Raw genomic sequence first — 16,341 nt, 5'->3', positions numbered from 1 at the left:
CCTTGGCAAAGGCAGTGGGCCACGAGGAGTAGCTAGGGCAGGTTTGGATGCATTTGGTGCTCTGCTTGTCTCCTTTGCTTTTGGCAGGACTGTGAAGGAGCTGGAGGCCCAGCTGGAATACGAGCGAGTCAGGCGGGAGAAGCTGGAGAGCGAGCTGGATGAGCAGCGTGCGGAGCTGAGGCACCTCAGAGAGAGCCTGGGGAAACCCCCCCCTGCACTGCCCCTGGTGAGTGCCTCACGAATGCGTGGGACTGAAGCTACTGCCTGTGCCCTGGCTGGGAAGCACTGATACTCTTCATCATCATCATTTTAACAAAAGGGAGTGGAGTGATCCCTGAGTGCTTCCATGCTGTGTATGCAGTGACTGACCCTTCATCTGCTGGGAGCTGGTATCTGAGCTGGGACTGGTGCTTCAGGAGAGGTGCTGTCACTGCCAGAAGAGTCACCCTGCCTGCAGCTTTAGGATTCTGTAATGCACAAAGGACATGGAGGCTTTTATCCTCTAAATTGGATGGGGCCTTGAGCACCCTGATCTAGTGGGAGGTGTCCTGTGCAGGGGGGTTGGAACTAGATGATCTTTAAGGTCTCTTCCAACACAAACCATTCTAGGATTCTATAAAATTTCTCTACTTAATTATAGATTACCACAAATACTGCAAGCAAACCTATGATGAATGAAGCCAATCTAAAGATCTATATCAGGCTATCATAAAATACCCCTAGCAGCTGATAATGTAGTGTCAGTCAACAGTATCATAGCAAACAACAGTGAAGCAGCCATCAGTTGTATCCTAGCAATAACCAAGGAGGTGAATAATACTACAGGTTACAACAAACAGCCTTAGGGAAGCCAACTTATGAGCAATGTAGCAGCTGATGTACTTATGATTGGTTACCTATAAGGATGTATAATTAGATAAGAAGTGAATTAGACAGATTTCAGAAGGGGGCAAACCATCCCAGAGGGGAGGACAAGCTGATGCCAGAGGGGGACCCAACTTCCCCAAAAGAGGGGAAGACCAACTGAACCCCAAAAGTGGCCCCACAGAGGGACCAGTAAAACAACAAAAATCTCACTTCAAAATTATCTGTGTTAGAGTTTGGAGTCAGCCAGACATCCCTAGTGAGAGACCAAGATCTTGTACAAAGCTTGTGCAGAGAATTCAGCCTCTTTAGGAAAGGAAAATCATGTGAAGCGTGGGAAAATCTCAGAGAGAGCATCTTGATTTTGGTGTAAAAATTAAGTCCTCTTCACATCATAGAGACATAAGAAGGTGGAGGACATCACAACTACAAGCAGCCAGTAGATGCTGATGAATTTTGAATTTTCTGCATTTCACATGTAACACCAAATAGATGTGGAGGTTTCTATTATTTCACACCAATTTTTATTTTTCCAGACTATTTTCCACCTTTTCAGACAATAATTTGCCTTTATAGTCCTTTGTTTTGTGTGTCAATGGTCTTTCACAGCCTTATTGCAGTTCTTCCCATCCCTCTTCTACTCTCCTTCCCCTTTCCTTCTGCCCTGCCTTACAGGATGATTTCTGCACCTTTCCTGCCCTCCTGAGCCTTTTTCTTCTTTCCTTTAACCTCTGCCAACTTTCCCTGCCACCATACACGTGCTGTGATGCTCCCTCAGGCCAGCCAGGTGCCACCACCTCTGAAAGGAAATCCACTCTCTGCTTCCACAGCTCACTTTAAAGCATTGCCCATTCTACTCCCCTGGCAGGGTTAAAAACCTAGGAATAGAGTGCCCCATTTCTAGGGTGGAAGAGTGGTGGTTGCTAAGTTTTTTCACCAGTAGCAATCTAAAGAAAGTCCAGTTGGGCACCAGGTTTACTTCCTGGGATTGGAGACAGCTTCTGTTGAGGTGGGTTTGTTTTCAAAAACTTCTCTGACTTCTACAGCCAAGGGGCCCTTGACTCTTACCCTGCTGTGACAGTCACCCCCAGCCCTGGGACTACACTCTGCCCTCAGCTTCAGTTTGAACAAAATACTCTGTGGTTACTCAAACCCATGTATTTTTAAAACTTGTCTTATGAAGTATCAGGCTTAAGTAACTGCTGTTTAATGACTGTGATGTCCTTTGTTTCAGGGACCTGAAACCATCTCCAAGACTTGCAAAGAGAGAAAGAAAGTAAAAAAGAAACCAGCCTGCAGCCCTGGGGGAGTGTTTGTGAGACTGCGCTGAGGAAGGAGCCTCCCAGCAGGGACAGGCAGGCTGAGGGGGCAGAATGGCAACACTCTGGGATCTGCAAAGCCCTGGCATACTCAGCTCCACAGATGAACTGTAGCTCTGTTTCACTGAACTACTTCTTTTAGTTCTCTGGGACAGAAAATACTTTAAACAGCAGCAGCATTTTTTATGAAAATATCTTCCCCAAATAATCAGACAGGACCTTCAGTGTGGAACCAGAATACTATCTCTGGGACTGCTCTCAACTGCAGACAGATGCCAGGCCCCTTGATTTTAATCTTCAAGTATTTCCTAAATAAGGCAGGACATTACTCCTTCATGGGGTGCCAGATAATGGGCAGCTGAGTCTAACTCAGGGCTGAAGAGTTCACAAGTTTAGGGGGCATGTTGTGGTTAGAGACAACAACCCTAACCTCTCCTCCACAGCCAAATAATATTTCATGAAGTCACATACACTTATTTTTCTCATCTGTGAGCAGTTATGAAAATCTTTTCCATTTGGAACCTTCATTGTGTATCTTAAGACTTGATTTCAGTAAGGTTAATTTGCTAGTGTTTGACTCCTGTCTGTCCTCTCCTTAGTTACCAAAGGAAATCTCATCTGAGCATTTCAAAAGGACTGAAAAAAAATCCATTTGTTTTTGTATGAACAGACCAAGGGAGAGGCATGCAGAGGAGCAGCACGAACCTTGAATCAGAGCTCAAGAGGAGAAATTGTCTCTAGAGTCCAGTTCAGTGCACAGGGGATGGTGGTGGCGAGAAGCTGCAGGAGATGAGCTGTCATTTATTTCCTGTATCACCATAGATGCTGCATTCTCATGTAGGGACAGAGCCAAAGATAACTCAAGATACTCCATGTCCAGAGGGGCAACAAAGCTGGTGAAGGGTCTGGAGAACAAGTCTTATGAGGAGCACCTGAGGGAACTGGGGTTATTTAGCCTGGAGGAAAGGATGCTGACAGGGACACCTTATCTCTGTACAGCTACCTGAAAACAGGTTTTAAGGAGGTGGGGTTAATCTCTTCTTCCAAATGAAAAGTGATAGGACCAGAAGAAATGGCCTCAAATTGCACCAGTGGAGGTTTAGATTGGATATTAGAAAAACATTTCTTCACCAAAAGGGTTGTCAGCCTCTGGAACAGGCTGCTCAGGGCAGTGGTGGAGTCACCACTCCTGGAGGTATTTGAAAGCTTTGTGAGGCTGAGGGATGTGTGGTTTACTGGAACTTGGTAGTGGTAGGTGAACAGTTGGACTTGATCTGAAAGGTCTTTTCCAACCAAAATAATTTTGTGATTCTGAGAACTTCAGAAATGGTTGCAGCTTCCATGGAGATGGTCTGTGCACAACACGGGTACAACAGGGAAGTGTCTGCTCAGCTCTGCTGCCACCACCTACACTAGTGAGAAACACCCAGACAACAGAAAAAGCAGCCTCAGCTCCCACAGGCACTGGGCCTGTCTGCAGTCTGGTAATCTGTAGTCAAGTGTCTCAGAGAGTCAGATAGCAAATATAAGAAATCAGTTTTATTTCCTTAAATGAAGATTATAAATAATTTAATGCACAGAATATAAGAACTGGCAAATATGAGCAAGTTCAACTGTAAACACAATAAACTGCAATTAAAAAAAATTGCTGCTATCAGTACTATGTACTCTCTAGCCCCTAAAGAGTCTACTCTTAAAAGTTCAATCCAAGAAGATTTTTAAAATTTTTTTTTTAATTTTTGATTGAAAGAATCAGACCAAGCACATGCATTTGTACTCAGTAAGTTGTAACTACATTGGTTTTGGAAGGCATCCCCTTGCTATGTCTCATCTCTGCAACAAGAGTTGTGAAGTCCTTGCATGGCAGGAGGGAGAGGGGTCCTCACCAGAAGTTGGGAGTCAGTGTGTCCCACAGGATTACAGAACAGTCCAGAGGAGTGTGGAGATGGGAGGAGGATAACCACCACCACATTGGCAGATGCAGAGTATTTCCCTGTTACATGCCAGATCTTATGCCCAGAAAATAGGTGAGGGTTGATTGGAAATACTCTGCACTACTTGAAGGGAGAGTTCAGAGCACTTCTCTGCCCCAGGGCTGCACACAGTTGCTCAGAGTGGAAGCATTTCCCCTTGGAAAGACAAAGAGGAAAGTTCTCCCATTCTGTTGACCTCTAGGGTTACAGAAATTGCAAAAGCTATTAAAAAAAGAAATCTATGGAGACATTTTAGTTCTACATGAGATTTTCAATTTATGTAAACCATATTTCAAGAAAAACAAGGGTTTTTTAGTAAAGGCCTTGGAGTGTGTGTTTATACATAAAAAACAAAGGGCCAGGCTTCAATCAGTCAGAAAAGAGAGTAACAGACTGAGGACAAAAATCCATATCCCATACTTCAGATGAACTTACTTGGATCAGAGCAGATCTGTTGGAATCTTGGGAACTGACTTGGGAACAGTATTCCCATTTCAAGGGCTTATCACATGTTTAATATTCCCATTTCTAGAGGAGCTGAAAGTGAAAATGGTCCTTTAAAACTATTAAACCAACCCAAAATTAATTCAATAACACAGTAGGAAACATTTTCCCATTTAGCATAAGAAGTCCTTTGAATAAATACATTATTCAATAAGAGAACAAGAACTACTACTATTTGACTACTTCCCCTCCATTATTTTGATCTTTAGTGTTACATATTCAGGAAACATCCTTAGTGCAGAGTAAGAATATCAAAACAAAAATATACCAGGGTTATCTACAGTGCAAACATGAACTTATGTTGTCTGGGTGGCCTTTTTCTTCATCTTTATCTGGTGCAGTCAGTCCATCTTATCTATTTCCAGAACCTGTAAAATCCCAGTGCTATTGCTAGGCAAGTGAATACTGAAGCTGTTAAAAAAAAAAAAAAAAAAAGGAAATAATTAGCTGAATGCTAAATTTTATCACCTTCTGCATACAGGAAATTAAATGCAAAAATGATAACAACTGTAGAACAGAATCTCCTCAACTTCCTGAATTGCTGCAGCTGTGATACAGTAAATTTATAAGCCAATAACTTGTTTTAGATGTAACATCCTGCACAGCAGCACTGCCCAGGTGGTGAGATGGGGAGGTCAAATTCAGCAGCATGAGGAGCTATGTTTTCAGGGACACATCTGAGTAACTTCAACAGGCTACAGGAACTTCTGCTGTTGTCACCAGTTACTGCTGTGTGACAGGAGAGATGGCTGTACCAGGTCTTGCACTAGACATAAAAATCATTTCCTGCTAAACAACAACTACAATGAACTAAAAATGCACCTGTTTGACACAACACTAGGATATCTGGGCAGCACCTCCAAAGCCTGATGGATTGTCTTTCAGATTTTTGTAAGCTGCTGTGTTAGAATAAAGCTTATGTTTCCCTTTAACCTTGTTCTCACTTCCAAATGTAAAGCATTACTCTCTTTTTATCCAGCTCCAGTACAATAAAATTTCACTGGTTATGAATACATTGAGAAGACCATCTCAAATCAGACTGAAATTTGTTCTGCTTGGCAGGGGCAAGTACCAGTACTGCCACACTGGGACTATGTGTCTGTGTTTGACCTGGTGGGATGCAGAACTGGGCACTCAAAGGAGCCCTGAATATCAAACTTTCAGGGTAACTTAAACTCAGAAGGGCTGAAGCAACTCTGCCACATAAATGGTTGCTCTGCAGAGAGCAGAGGCACTGTCAGATTAGACAAGGTATTCAGGCTGCTTTTTTACTCTTTAGAAAAATTTTGAAAGATCATGTTTGTGTTCATCCTAATCCCTGTTCTGGACACAATCCTAGTCCAACTGCAGAAGTGTTTGCATGTTGCCAAGTTTTGTGTGTACACCTTTCTTTTAACTGGGCAGGGTCCCACCTCTGCCCCCACCTGCTGTTAACACAACTGCTTCTTGAATTTATTTTGAATGTATTATTGAACAAAATTCTATGCAACCAAAATATAATACTGGCACTCACCTCCTTGCCTATCACATACCTGCCAAGTAACGTATTGTATCGAGTTTATTCGATTCCATGAGAGTTTTTAAGGAAGCAATTTCAGTGTCAATTTTGTTACTGATTTCTGAGATAAGACTGTTGGTACTTGAATCCTGAAACGTTAAAAGACAGCACGTACTTGACAATGATCTCTAGCCACTTCATTTTTGCAACACCAAACAAGAATACCATGCTATCAACAACAAGAAAAAGATTTCCAGTGTATCACTGAAGTAAAATACGTAACTGTTAGGAGACCTTAGAAGACTCAGAACATCATTTAATACAATCCAGGAAGAATATTCAAGATGGAGATAAAAAAAGAAAACTTAGGAGTATACAGATTTTTGTCTCTGATATGCCAGTGTCTCCTAAAGGAGGGTTTCTGAAGTGCATAAATGCATCCCGAAATTTCTGCAAAACGCAGATTTAAGCCTTCACAGGCCATGGCCAGAAAAGGGAGGAGATGCTGGACTGGACATGTCTTCAGAGCCTGCTTGAGGCTTTGAGGACTTCCAGCCCTTGAAACACTTGCTTGGCTGTAGGCACCTGAACCATCCCTTAAAGCACAGCTGATCAGTTTGTCTGTTAATGCTGGGAAGGGCAGCAGGACAGGGCTCATCCCACCTGTAACAGCCTGCACTGAGTGACTGAGGAAGGGAGAGACAAAGCTTCTGTTCCTCCTTCTGCCTGAATGGTGCTTACTGCAAACCCCCACACCTCAGCAACAGACAGGGTGCAGCCTTTTGCTTTACTACATTAAAAAAATCTATTCACTTTCAACAAAAGTTTGGGGTTTATGTAACATGCAACACATACCTCTACCCTGCTCAAGATACAACAAGATCTGTTCAAGACTTACCTTTTTATGGAACTCTGTAGTTGCTTCCATCAGTTTCCTCTCCTGATCTGTAAACTGTGGATAAAAGTGGATAGATTACAATTGCAGAAATGGAAAACAGGACACAAAACTGACAGGGGTGTCTCTATGGACCAGCTTACCATGTCTGTCACTCTGCTCCTTTCCAGGTTTATGTCCAGCTTGCTGTCAGCTCGGATTTTACCAGTTTCATTCTTAAAAGCAAATAAAGATTATGGAAACAACTATTTACTTCCCCTAATAGGAGTGTGTAGGTACTTGCTGTTTACTTACCATTAGCTGTTGTTTAACTTGATCTAATTCGATTTTCATTTTCTAAGTGCAGAGGATAAAAGAAAAGGATTTTACACATTCAGAAAACTGCTGAGCAAGCTTATTAGTCATGTGTTACATGCATGCCATTATTCTTCCACAATTTTTCTCCCAATGGGGTGATTTGTTAATGATTAAATACCCTAACTGTTGTATTCAATCTGTATAGCCATATATAATCTGCTGGCAAGTTTGCTCAAAATAAAGGGATTATTTTGTAATGATGATGACCCTGTTATTCTGAGACTAAAGACAGCAGAAAAGTACTAAAATCCTGTCAAGTAAAGCCAAAGTGTGCCTCAATCATGAGTTTATTAAGCTGTTGAAAAGAAATGGCTGACTACTCTCCCTGCATTGTATGGTTAATGGTGATGAGACTCTACCAGAATCACCCTTAAATAAAACCACAAAACAATTCTAAGATGTATAGATTTTTTTTCTTTACAGAAAAACTAAGCAAGTCTTACCATAAGAAATATATTTTTATGTGATGACAGAAGTTGTAAACTACTAACACTTCAACTGCTAAAAGTATCCATAAGTACTTCTACATTCATGTTTTGTTCTACATGAATTTACAAGAGGTATAGCCTGTTATACATTACAATTCATCTGCTTTATCAAAAGTATTTCTTAGTACCTCATTTTCTGCTCTCAAGTTTGCAAATTCACTTTTCTCCAGGATCACCATATCTTTTCGAATGGAGTCCAAATGGGCCATTATCTGCTGTAAAGTTATTTCCTTCAAAACAAACATCAATGATTAAGTTGCACATCTTAAAAAGAAAGATTTTTAGGTCTGAAATTATTAACTACTGAAAAGCATGAAAATGGGAGACTCTCCAACAAGAAAGTGACAGAAACACAGAATTTTACTGGTGCAATTTGAAAGACTCAGGAGGTTTGGGTTGTGGCCTTTTTCTATTGCTTTAATTAACATAGAATTTAAGCAAAAAAGCCAGAGATATTAGTCCAAGAGATATTATCCAGAGATATTAGACCCTAAACTTAAGGTTAACCCTTCATTCTCTTTGATTTTTAACCAACATTCAGTAGCCAAGAAGCATTAAGTGCTGGTTTGAAACCAATTCTTAAGGAAGAACTTCCATTTCTTGCCCATCTCAAGCCCAGAGTTAATGTTATGAGCATCACACCATCCTCTCAGCATTGAAGTCTGAGGAACACTAGCAAAACACTGCTGTGTTGTCTGAAAAGCAAGGCAAAAAGCCTTCCTGGTGTTTGAACTAACAAATTCAGAATTTAGCATCTATTCATGAACTAGAGAATAAAAAAATATATCATGAAATAAAGGAAGAAATGTTGTATTTTAGAAACAGAAAAGCATTACTCCTTCAGCTAGCTGAAGGAAGTTACCCTACTATTTAGCATGGAAAATTATGTATCTCTGTGGGATTTTGCTTTTAAAGTTGAGAGCCAGCAAAATGAAGAGCTCTCACTCAGGCCACAAGACTGTATTTCTCAGAAATTTGTTAAAATGTGCCCCAGCTTCCACTGAAAGCCTGACTACTAAGGGTGGCTACCAAGAAGATGGAGACTCCCTTTTTACAAGGAGTCTCATGGAACAGGTGAGAGTGCAAGTTACCACTGGGAAGATAACTGGACACCAGAAGAAAGTTTTTTGCTATGAAACAGTTGGACTTTGGAATACTCTCCCAAGGGCAGTGGTGGATTCCCCAACACTGGACACTTCTAAGACTCAACTTGACAAGGTGCTGGGCCACTGCATCTGAACTGTGTTCCTACCCAGAAAAGCTGCACCAGATGATCCTTGAGGTCCTTCCCAACCTGGCATTGTGATCCTGTACTTTCTTGAAAACTTCAGTTGCATTTAAGCTAAGGAGCTAATTTGCCTCATCCTGTCTAAAACTACTCAGTCTCAACACTGACTACACTATCAAATCCAGTGTTACTGCATAACAGAATTCCATATGAACTATATTCGGGATACTAACTTTCTTAACAAAAGAAGTATTTCCATTTTGATGAAAAAAAAAATATAGAGACAAAACAGTTTTTATTCCGAGATTTACAGAAAAAAACTTAAGATAACTTCTACACAGAATAAATGCCAGTAAGATAAAAATCTGTTTGAAGTAAGGTTCAGCAATTTAAATAAAATAGCAATGAATGCACAACTGCATTAACTCCCTAATGACATGTAATTTCAGCTTGCACAGCCTTCCTGAGTAATTATTAAAGCCATTACTGTGCACCAGAGCTTCATTACCCAGGCCTAGATGTACTTGCACATAAACTGTGTCCAGGTCAGAGAGACAGAGAGCTGACCCAGGGCAAAATCCAGCCAAGGTGCTGAACTCTGGGCACCCATGTGGTGGGAGCTGTGCCCACCCCCTCACCATGCTTAGCTTTTACTGCAGATGTAGCTTTAGAGACTGAAATGCAAAGTAAAACAATTAAATTGTTTTAATAGTAGTTTTTAGTTTATATATGGGTATACAGGAAAAACACAGTGTGTCTCTGAACAGGGTTACCATCATTACTGAAGCTCAAAATTTTCTGACATTTTAGGTGGTTTTATGTCTCAGAAGCTCTCCTTGAACCTCTTATCTGACCTCAACTGCTATGAAGCACAGTCAAAAGTTCATTTTCACCTCAGCAGCAAATGATGCAATCTCTGCATTGCATTTACACCCCATGGCCACACTTGCAGAACACTCCTGTGAGATGAAAGGTCTGACATCTTACTATTCCTAACACCACCCTTAAAATTAGGACAACCTAGCTTAGTGAAGAGTTTGTAGCACTATAGACAATTGCTCATTTGTCTTTTAAATAGGCAAATATGAACCACTGTAGTTACACCACAGATCACTGCTTACCTGCTGAGCCTGTGTAACCATATCCTTATAGACTGTGTCTAAGCTGACATTTGACAGGGTTATCAGTGCTGACACGATTGTCTCTGCTTGCTCCTTCCCAAAGCCTGGAAACAGTTGAGGGATGACAAGCTGAGTTAATATCAGAAAGCTGGATGAAGAGCAAGAGGTGTGTAATAAACCAGGACATCCAGGTGCTGCACCTAACTGGCAAACAGGAAGTCACACACTTCCTGAAAAGTGACAGTGAGGAGCCAGTTGCTGTGGCTGTAAGCAGAAAAACCCCAAACTTAATGCTGCAAAGTACATTAACTTTTAATGCACTGAAATAGTCTGCACATGCAGCTGACAGGATGACCCAATTTCTGTGCAATGTTTAACTGTCCCTGCATTACAAAATTCAACAAAACTTTGTAATAAACTTTCATGAATTCTGTTAAAACCAAACTTACCTGAAGCTACAGCACATGCATCCCATAGGATAATAAAATTCAGAGGTGAGTCTGCATGCACTGAAATTGTTCTGGGGACATGCAAACTATGATTTTAAAACTGTGGCATCCATTGCCTGCAGAATGAATGAAAACTGTCCATAGCTTGGTGCAATTTTGAAATGCTAAAGATGATGTGAAGAGTGAAAAGTGAACAGTGGAAAAAACAACTGTCATTTTAGCCATATCTGATCTAGGGCCCAGAGCTTTGGCACTAAAGCTTTATTTCCAGCCATCTCACTTATACTGTATTTTAACTGGCCCATTTTATGAAGTGGGATCAATTAACATTTTATTGAAAAATCCATTCCAGCCAAACTAGTTAGAGAAACAGGCCACTGCTTCCTTCTGAAATACAGTTCTGTCAAGCTGCACCATTGGACTGCATTACTAAAAAAGCTACACATGCTTTATGGAAGTTTCCAATCCCTGAGAGGTCTGATAGTACTGCTTCAGTTCCTCTAAATTTTCAGGATTAGCTTCTTTTTTTGCCAACTCATGATTTTGTTCTTCCTCTACAGCAGGAACTGGTTCCTGTTAGATGGAAGTTTTAGAGCATCTGGAGAAATTATTATAAGTAAGGGAATGGAGCCTGAAAACTGCTTGCAGTAAGTTTGAGAAAAACTAAATGTCTCTCTCACTTCTGTGGTATGTACAAGTTTTACCTCTAGATCCTGTCACCACAGTGCTGAAGTATTTGTAGAAGTTGGGTAACAAATTAAACTGAGTAACAACACAGTGCACCAGCACCAGAGATTCTCACACACACACACACACACACACACGAGTTCTACAGGAACTTGAAGAGGAAACAGCTGCATTAGTGCTGAGGACAAGTCCCATTTCACAGCCCATCTGTTACATGAGGACTGGAAAATGGTAAGAACAACACCAGGATTTAAAAGCAGTTCCAGAGAGATGCTGGGAACTACAGGTTGACAAGTCTGCCATATGAAAAACCAGAAACATTGTCAATGGACTACTATGAGTCTTTTAACTCCTAATGCACATTATTATTATTAGACCCAAACTATGGATAAAATCCTGACCTCATCTTAAATCAAGTTCTTACTGTTGCTTAGGAGAAAGACCTTGGGATTTCAAAAGATAGTTGTTAGTCCAATGAAGAGATCAGCTTAATGCTTAGTGGGATCAGTAACAAACCAAACCCTCTGAAAATACTAAAAGGAAAAGAGAACAAAACAGATGGAACACGATGTCACTGTTCAAGTCCACAGGACATTCAGTTGTCAAACAGTGCCAGCAGCTCTCTTCCCTCCCCTTTGAAGCACGATGTGATAGAAGAGGAAATGATTTGCAGAAAGGAATCAGGACTGATCAAAAGAATGAAAAAGATACTGCTGAAGGAAAAATTCAACAAGCTATCCATGTCCTATTTGGAAAAGAATGTCGGGGGAATATGACAGAAGTTTACATGATCATGAGTGACATGAGTGACATGTTCATTCCCTCTTCCCACTGGAACAGAGTGGGCATCAAATTAATTTTGTAGAAGCCAGGTTCTGCACAGACAAAAGGAGTGGACATCTGCAGTTCCATGAGAAAGGATGTTCTGGGTGCTAATGAGGTTGTATGGGTTCAGGGACAGAATAAGGTTGTGAAAAGAGTTCTGCTGAAGGTCACTAAAACTCACACCTGATCCAAAATACCTCCAGGGTGAAAACAACTGGAGGCTTAGGAAGCACAAGGGGATGTGTCACATTCTGCTGCAGGCACTGGAGTCAGAGCTGTTGAGAGCAGACAGAAGCCAGGGATAGGTGGAACTCCCATCTTACTTCAGACAGCCACACCCACCAAATACCAGTGCAGGTATTAAGAAGCTACCAGTGCACAACACTGCTGCAAATATTTTTGGTAAGAAAAAACCCAAATTTACTTACTTTTAGCAGGCTAGTAGAAAAAATTTCCAGTAAAAGTGCTTTTTTGCTAGTAGACAGTTCTTTAACTGTCATTGTTACTTTCAATTTGTCACATGCATTGTGTTCCTTGCCTGGAAAACACTATAAATTTGCTTACAGATACAGATAAGGCAAATGTAATGTAATAGTTTTATTTCTCTGGTCACAGAGGCATCAAACAGTGTTAGATGCCTTTCCTTCATCTCCCTGGAGAGGCTACCAAAACATTTTACACCACCAAATACTGGCACCTGGGCAGAACTGATAGCACTCAAAGCTCCAGTATTTAAACTCAGTGTGTTCATTTAAATTATTTACAAGACACCACTTACCATGGGCTTCTAGATCCTGCACTAGAGCATGGGTGTCAAAAGTCACCTTTCTCTGCTCCAGAGGAGTGATTTCAACTCTTCTGACATCATATGAGTTCCTAATGAGCGTGGCAGCAAAACCTGAAATCATAACATATGATTTAAACTTAACCTGATTGGCTTATCATGCAATACACTCACTTTAATTTCCTCATTGCAAAGCTGCATGGAAGCTGCAAAAAAGCTGGGCCCTTTTGATCACTTGGTTACAGCACATGTCTGAAACCATCAATCCCTCTTCCACAGAAAATATATATGGAGGACTCATAGATCATTCTTAGGTACATTTGTAAAAGAAGCTGTGCAGCCTGATACACTAAATATAAAACCACAGTTAACTGGTTTGTAATATTTGAGAAACACCATTTCAATCCTGTTCCTACTTTTGAAAAAATGAGCAGTTCTAATACACAGCCACTTTCTGCTGGTTAGAGCTAACATAATTAATTTGGTTCTTCACAGAATCCCTCAACCACTTTTTAACACTTTCTTCTATCACTGCCCTTTCTAGCAAGGAGGGTGCTGTGTGCAAATTTTATTTTTGAAAGTTATGATTTTGAAAGTTAGATTGGCATAACCACAGAATCACAGAATGGTTTGGGTTGGAAGGGACCTTAAAGATCATCTGTTCCAATCCCTCTGCATGGGCAGGGACACCTCCCGCTAGACCAGATTGCTCAAGGCCCCGTCCATCCTGGCCTTGAACACTTCCAGAGGGGGCAGCCACAACTTTCTTGGGCAATCTTTTCCAGTGTCTCACCATCCTTAAAGAATTCCATCCTAATGTCTAACCTGTATCTCCCCTCTTTGAGTTTTAAACCATTTCCCCTTGTCCTCTCACTGCACACCAATGTAAAAAGCCCTACCCCTGCTTTCTTGCAGGCCCCCTTCAGATATTGTAAGGTTGCTATAAGGTCACCTCAGAGCCTCTTCTGCAGGCTGAACAACCCCAACTTCCTCAGCCTGGCTTCACACAGGGGAGGTGCTCCAGTCCTCTGGTCATTTTAGTGTCTCTTCTCTGGACATGTTCCAGGAGCTCCATGTCCTTCTTGTGCCGGGGACTCCAGAACTGGACACAGTGCTACAGGTGTTGTCTCACAAAAGTAGAGTAGAGAGGGAGAATCACCTCCTTGACTGCTGTCTGTGCTTCTTTTGATGCAGCCCAGGACACAGTTGGCTTTCTGAGCTACAGCAAGTACACATTGATGGCTCATGCTAAGCTTCTAGCTGACCCCCCCCCCCCCCCAAGCCCCAAGTCCTCCTCAGGGCTGTCCACAATCTTTCCTCCTCCCAACCTGTATTCATGCATGGGATTGACTCAGCCCAGGTGCAGAACCTTGCACTTGGCCTTGTTGAGCTTCATGCAGTTTGCACAAGGCCACTTCTCAAGCCTGTCAAGGCCCCTCTGGGTGGCATCCCTTCCTTCCAGGGTGTTGACTTCACCACACAGTTTGGTGTCACCAGCAAACTTGCTGAGGGTTCACTCAATTCCACTGCCCATGTCTCTGACAAAGCTGTTAAACAGCACTGGGCTGAGTCCTGACCCTGAGGAACACCACTCCTCACACCTCTCCATTTGGACACTGAGGCACTGATCACAACTCTTTGGGTGTGACCATCCAGCCAGTTCCTTATCCAATGAGTGGTCCATCCAACAAATCTGTATCATTCCAGTTTAGAGATCAGAATATCCTGCAGGACAGTGTTGAGTGCTTTGCACAGGTCCAGGTAGATGATGTCTGTTGCTCTGCCTTTGTCCACTGAGACTGTGACCCTATCATAAAAGGCCACCAAATCACTCAGGCAGGACTTGCCCTTAGTGCAGCCGTGTTGGCTGTCACCAATCACCCCTTTGTTATCTGCTTCTCTTGGCAGAGCCTTCAGGAGGATCTGCTCCATGATCTTGCCAGGCACAGAGGTGAGACTGACTGGCCTGGAGTTCCCTGGGTCTTCTTTTTTTTTCCATTTTTGAAGCTGGGGGTTATGTTTCCCCTTTTCCAGTCAGTGGGAACTTCACCAGACTGCCATGACTTTTCAAATATGATGGACAGTGGCTTTGCAACTTCATCTGCAAGTTCTTTCAGGAGCTGTGGGTGAACCCCATCAGATCCCATGGACTTGTTCACCTCCAGGTTCTTAGGTGGTCTTAAACCTGCTCTTCAGGCTTTTGTTATCTAAAAAGCCCTGTTAATTCTAAGTCCAGCTTATCCAAACCCTCTCACTGCTGGCTCTCTACCTTAACCAAAACATTGGTTTTTATCTTATCTAGAACTTTACTTAAAAGCATTATATCAATTTTGCAACAGGGAAGCCACACTGTGCCACTGTGAGTTAAAGTGGCTCTGTGAGTTAAGGTAGCACAAGGGATGTGCTACCTTATAACAACTCTAAAAAGTGGCTAAAACAGAACCAGCTCTAGTATCCCGAGGTCTGTGTAAGATTTAAGAGACAAAGGGAAGTTTGTATTTATATGGGTTAAGCAATGACGACTATGTCCAAAAGATTAAAAATTATTCTAAAATTTACTGTGGGCCAAAATGTTTTTTGCACAGAGCAGCAATGGCTTTTCATCACACAGCACAGCTGCTGGTCCTCTAAATGGACAGGGGGAATTTTTTCAATGGCTCAAACACATGCCTTACAGAGCCATTCTCTGGGAAAAGCTGACATTACAATGTGACAGCTTCATTTGCCAACCTCACGGTGCTTTGTTCCCATCGCTTCACTCCCACATTCCTGTCCCACTGCACGGCTCTCAGCACTCAGAACTCGATGTTTCCACAGATGGCACCTGAGATCCCATTTTGTGATGCCTTTCTGCACCTCTTGGATAACTCCCCTTGCTCCTCAGACGTTCTCTCCCAATCCCCTCAAACCGCTCTTGCCCCAGAGGCGGGGTTTGGGCCTCCCTCACACACGGCACCGGGGACAGGCCGCCACCATCTCCCTGAGGCAACGAGCCCAGCCCTCCAAACGCCCTGCGCACCCTCCAGTGCCACCCAACAGGCCCCGAGGCCCAGGTTACCGCCTCCCACAGCGGGCGGCCCGGTGCCCCTAATGTCGCTTCTCCTCCCGCACAGCCCTGCGGAGGGGCGGCGGGTGACTCGCCGGCTCCCAACGGGCCCTCCGGCGCCTCTCACCTCTCAGCGGAGGCAGCGAGGCGTGGATGGGGAGCGGTGTCCGGAGCGGGGCCCGGATCGGGAGCGGTCCCGTCCGGCTGCCGCCGCCGCCCCGGCCCAGCAGGGCTGCCCGGCACCCGGTGCCCCTCATCGCAGCACGAGCGCGCCGCTTCCGGCCCGCCCCGCCGGACACCGCC

At 42.9% G+C, this 16,341-nt stretch overlaps 2 protein-coding genes across 3 annotated transcripts in view; one reads left to right on the top strand and one right to left on the bottom strand.

Moving 5' to 3' along the window:
* The window catches only part of ANKRD42 (ankyrin repeat domain 42), a 21,671-nt gene extending 15,727 nt beyond the window's left edge, over positions 1-5,944 (top strand). For both annotated transcript variants that reach the window (XM_071733101.1, XM_071733092.1), the window contains 2 exons: positions 88-226; positions 2,099-5,944. In XM_071733101.1, the coding sequence (XP_071589202.1) occupies positions 88-226; positions 2,099-2,194 (235 nt within the window). In that variant the 3' untranslated portion in view covers positions 2,195-5,944. The remainder of the gene's footprint in view (positions 1-87; positions 227-2,098) is intronic.
* On the bottom strand, positions 3,703-16,341 carry CCDC90B (coiled-coil domain containing 90B). The gene is made up of 9 exons (XM_071733127.1): positions 16,166-16,341; positions 12,987-13,106; positions 10,248-10,351; positions 8,027-8,128; positions 7,348-7,389; positions 7,197-7,268; positions 7,057-7,110; positions 6,193-6,307; positions 3,703-5,071 (listed from the first exon to the last, which is right to left on the bottom strand). Exons 1-9 carry the CDS (start codon positions 16,293-16,295, stop codon positions 5,016-5,018), a joined length of 795 nt encoding a protein of 264 aa, XP_071589228.1. The 5' UTR covers positions 16,296-16,341; the 3' UTR covers positions 3,703-5,015.

Source organism: Heliangelus exortis, chromosome 1 (genome assembly GCF_036169615.1).
Source record: "Heliangelus exortis chromosome 1, bHelExo1.hap1, whole genome shotgun sequence".
In the NCBI taxonomy this organism is placed as follows: Eukaryota; Metazoa; Chordata; class Aves; order Apodiformes; family Trochilidae; genus Heliangelus; species Heliangelus exortis.
Note: the sequence above shows the minus strand (reverse complement) of the source record. Positions and strands in the feature narration are given on the sequence as shown.

Excerpts from the sequence above, each read along its gene's own strand:
- CCDC90B (XM_071733127.1), bottom strand. The coding sequence starts at position 16,295 with ATGAGGGGCACCGGGTGCCGGGCAGCCCTGCTGGGCCGGGGCGGCGGC. Across the intron at positions 8,129-10,247 it reads TGGTTACACAGGCTCAGCAG|GAAATAACTTTACAGCAGAT; the intron begins GTAAGCAGTGAT and ends TTTGTTTTGAAG. Across the intron at positions 7,269-7,347 it reads AAGTTAAACAACAGCTAATG|AATGAAACTGGTAAAATCCG; the intron begins GTAAGTAAACAG and ends TTTGCTTTTAAG.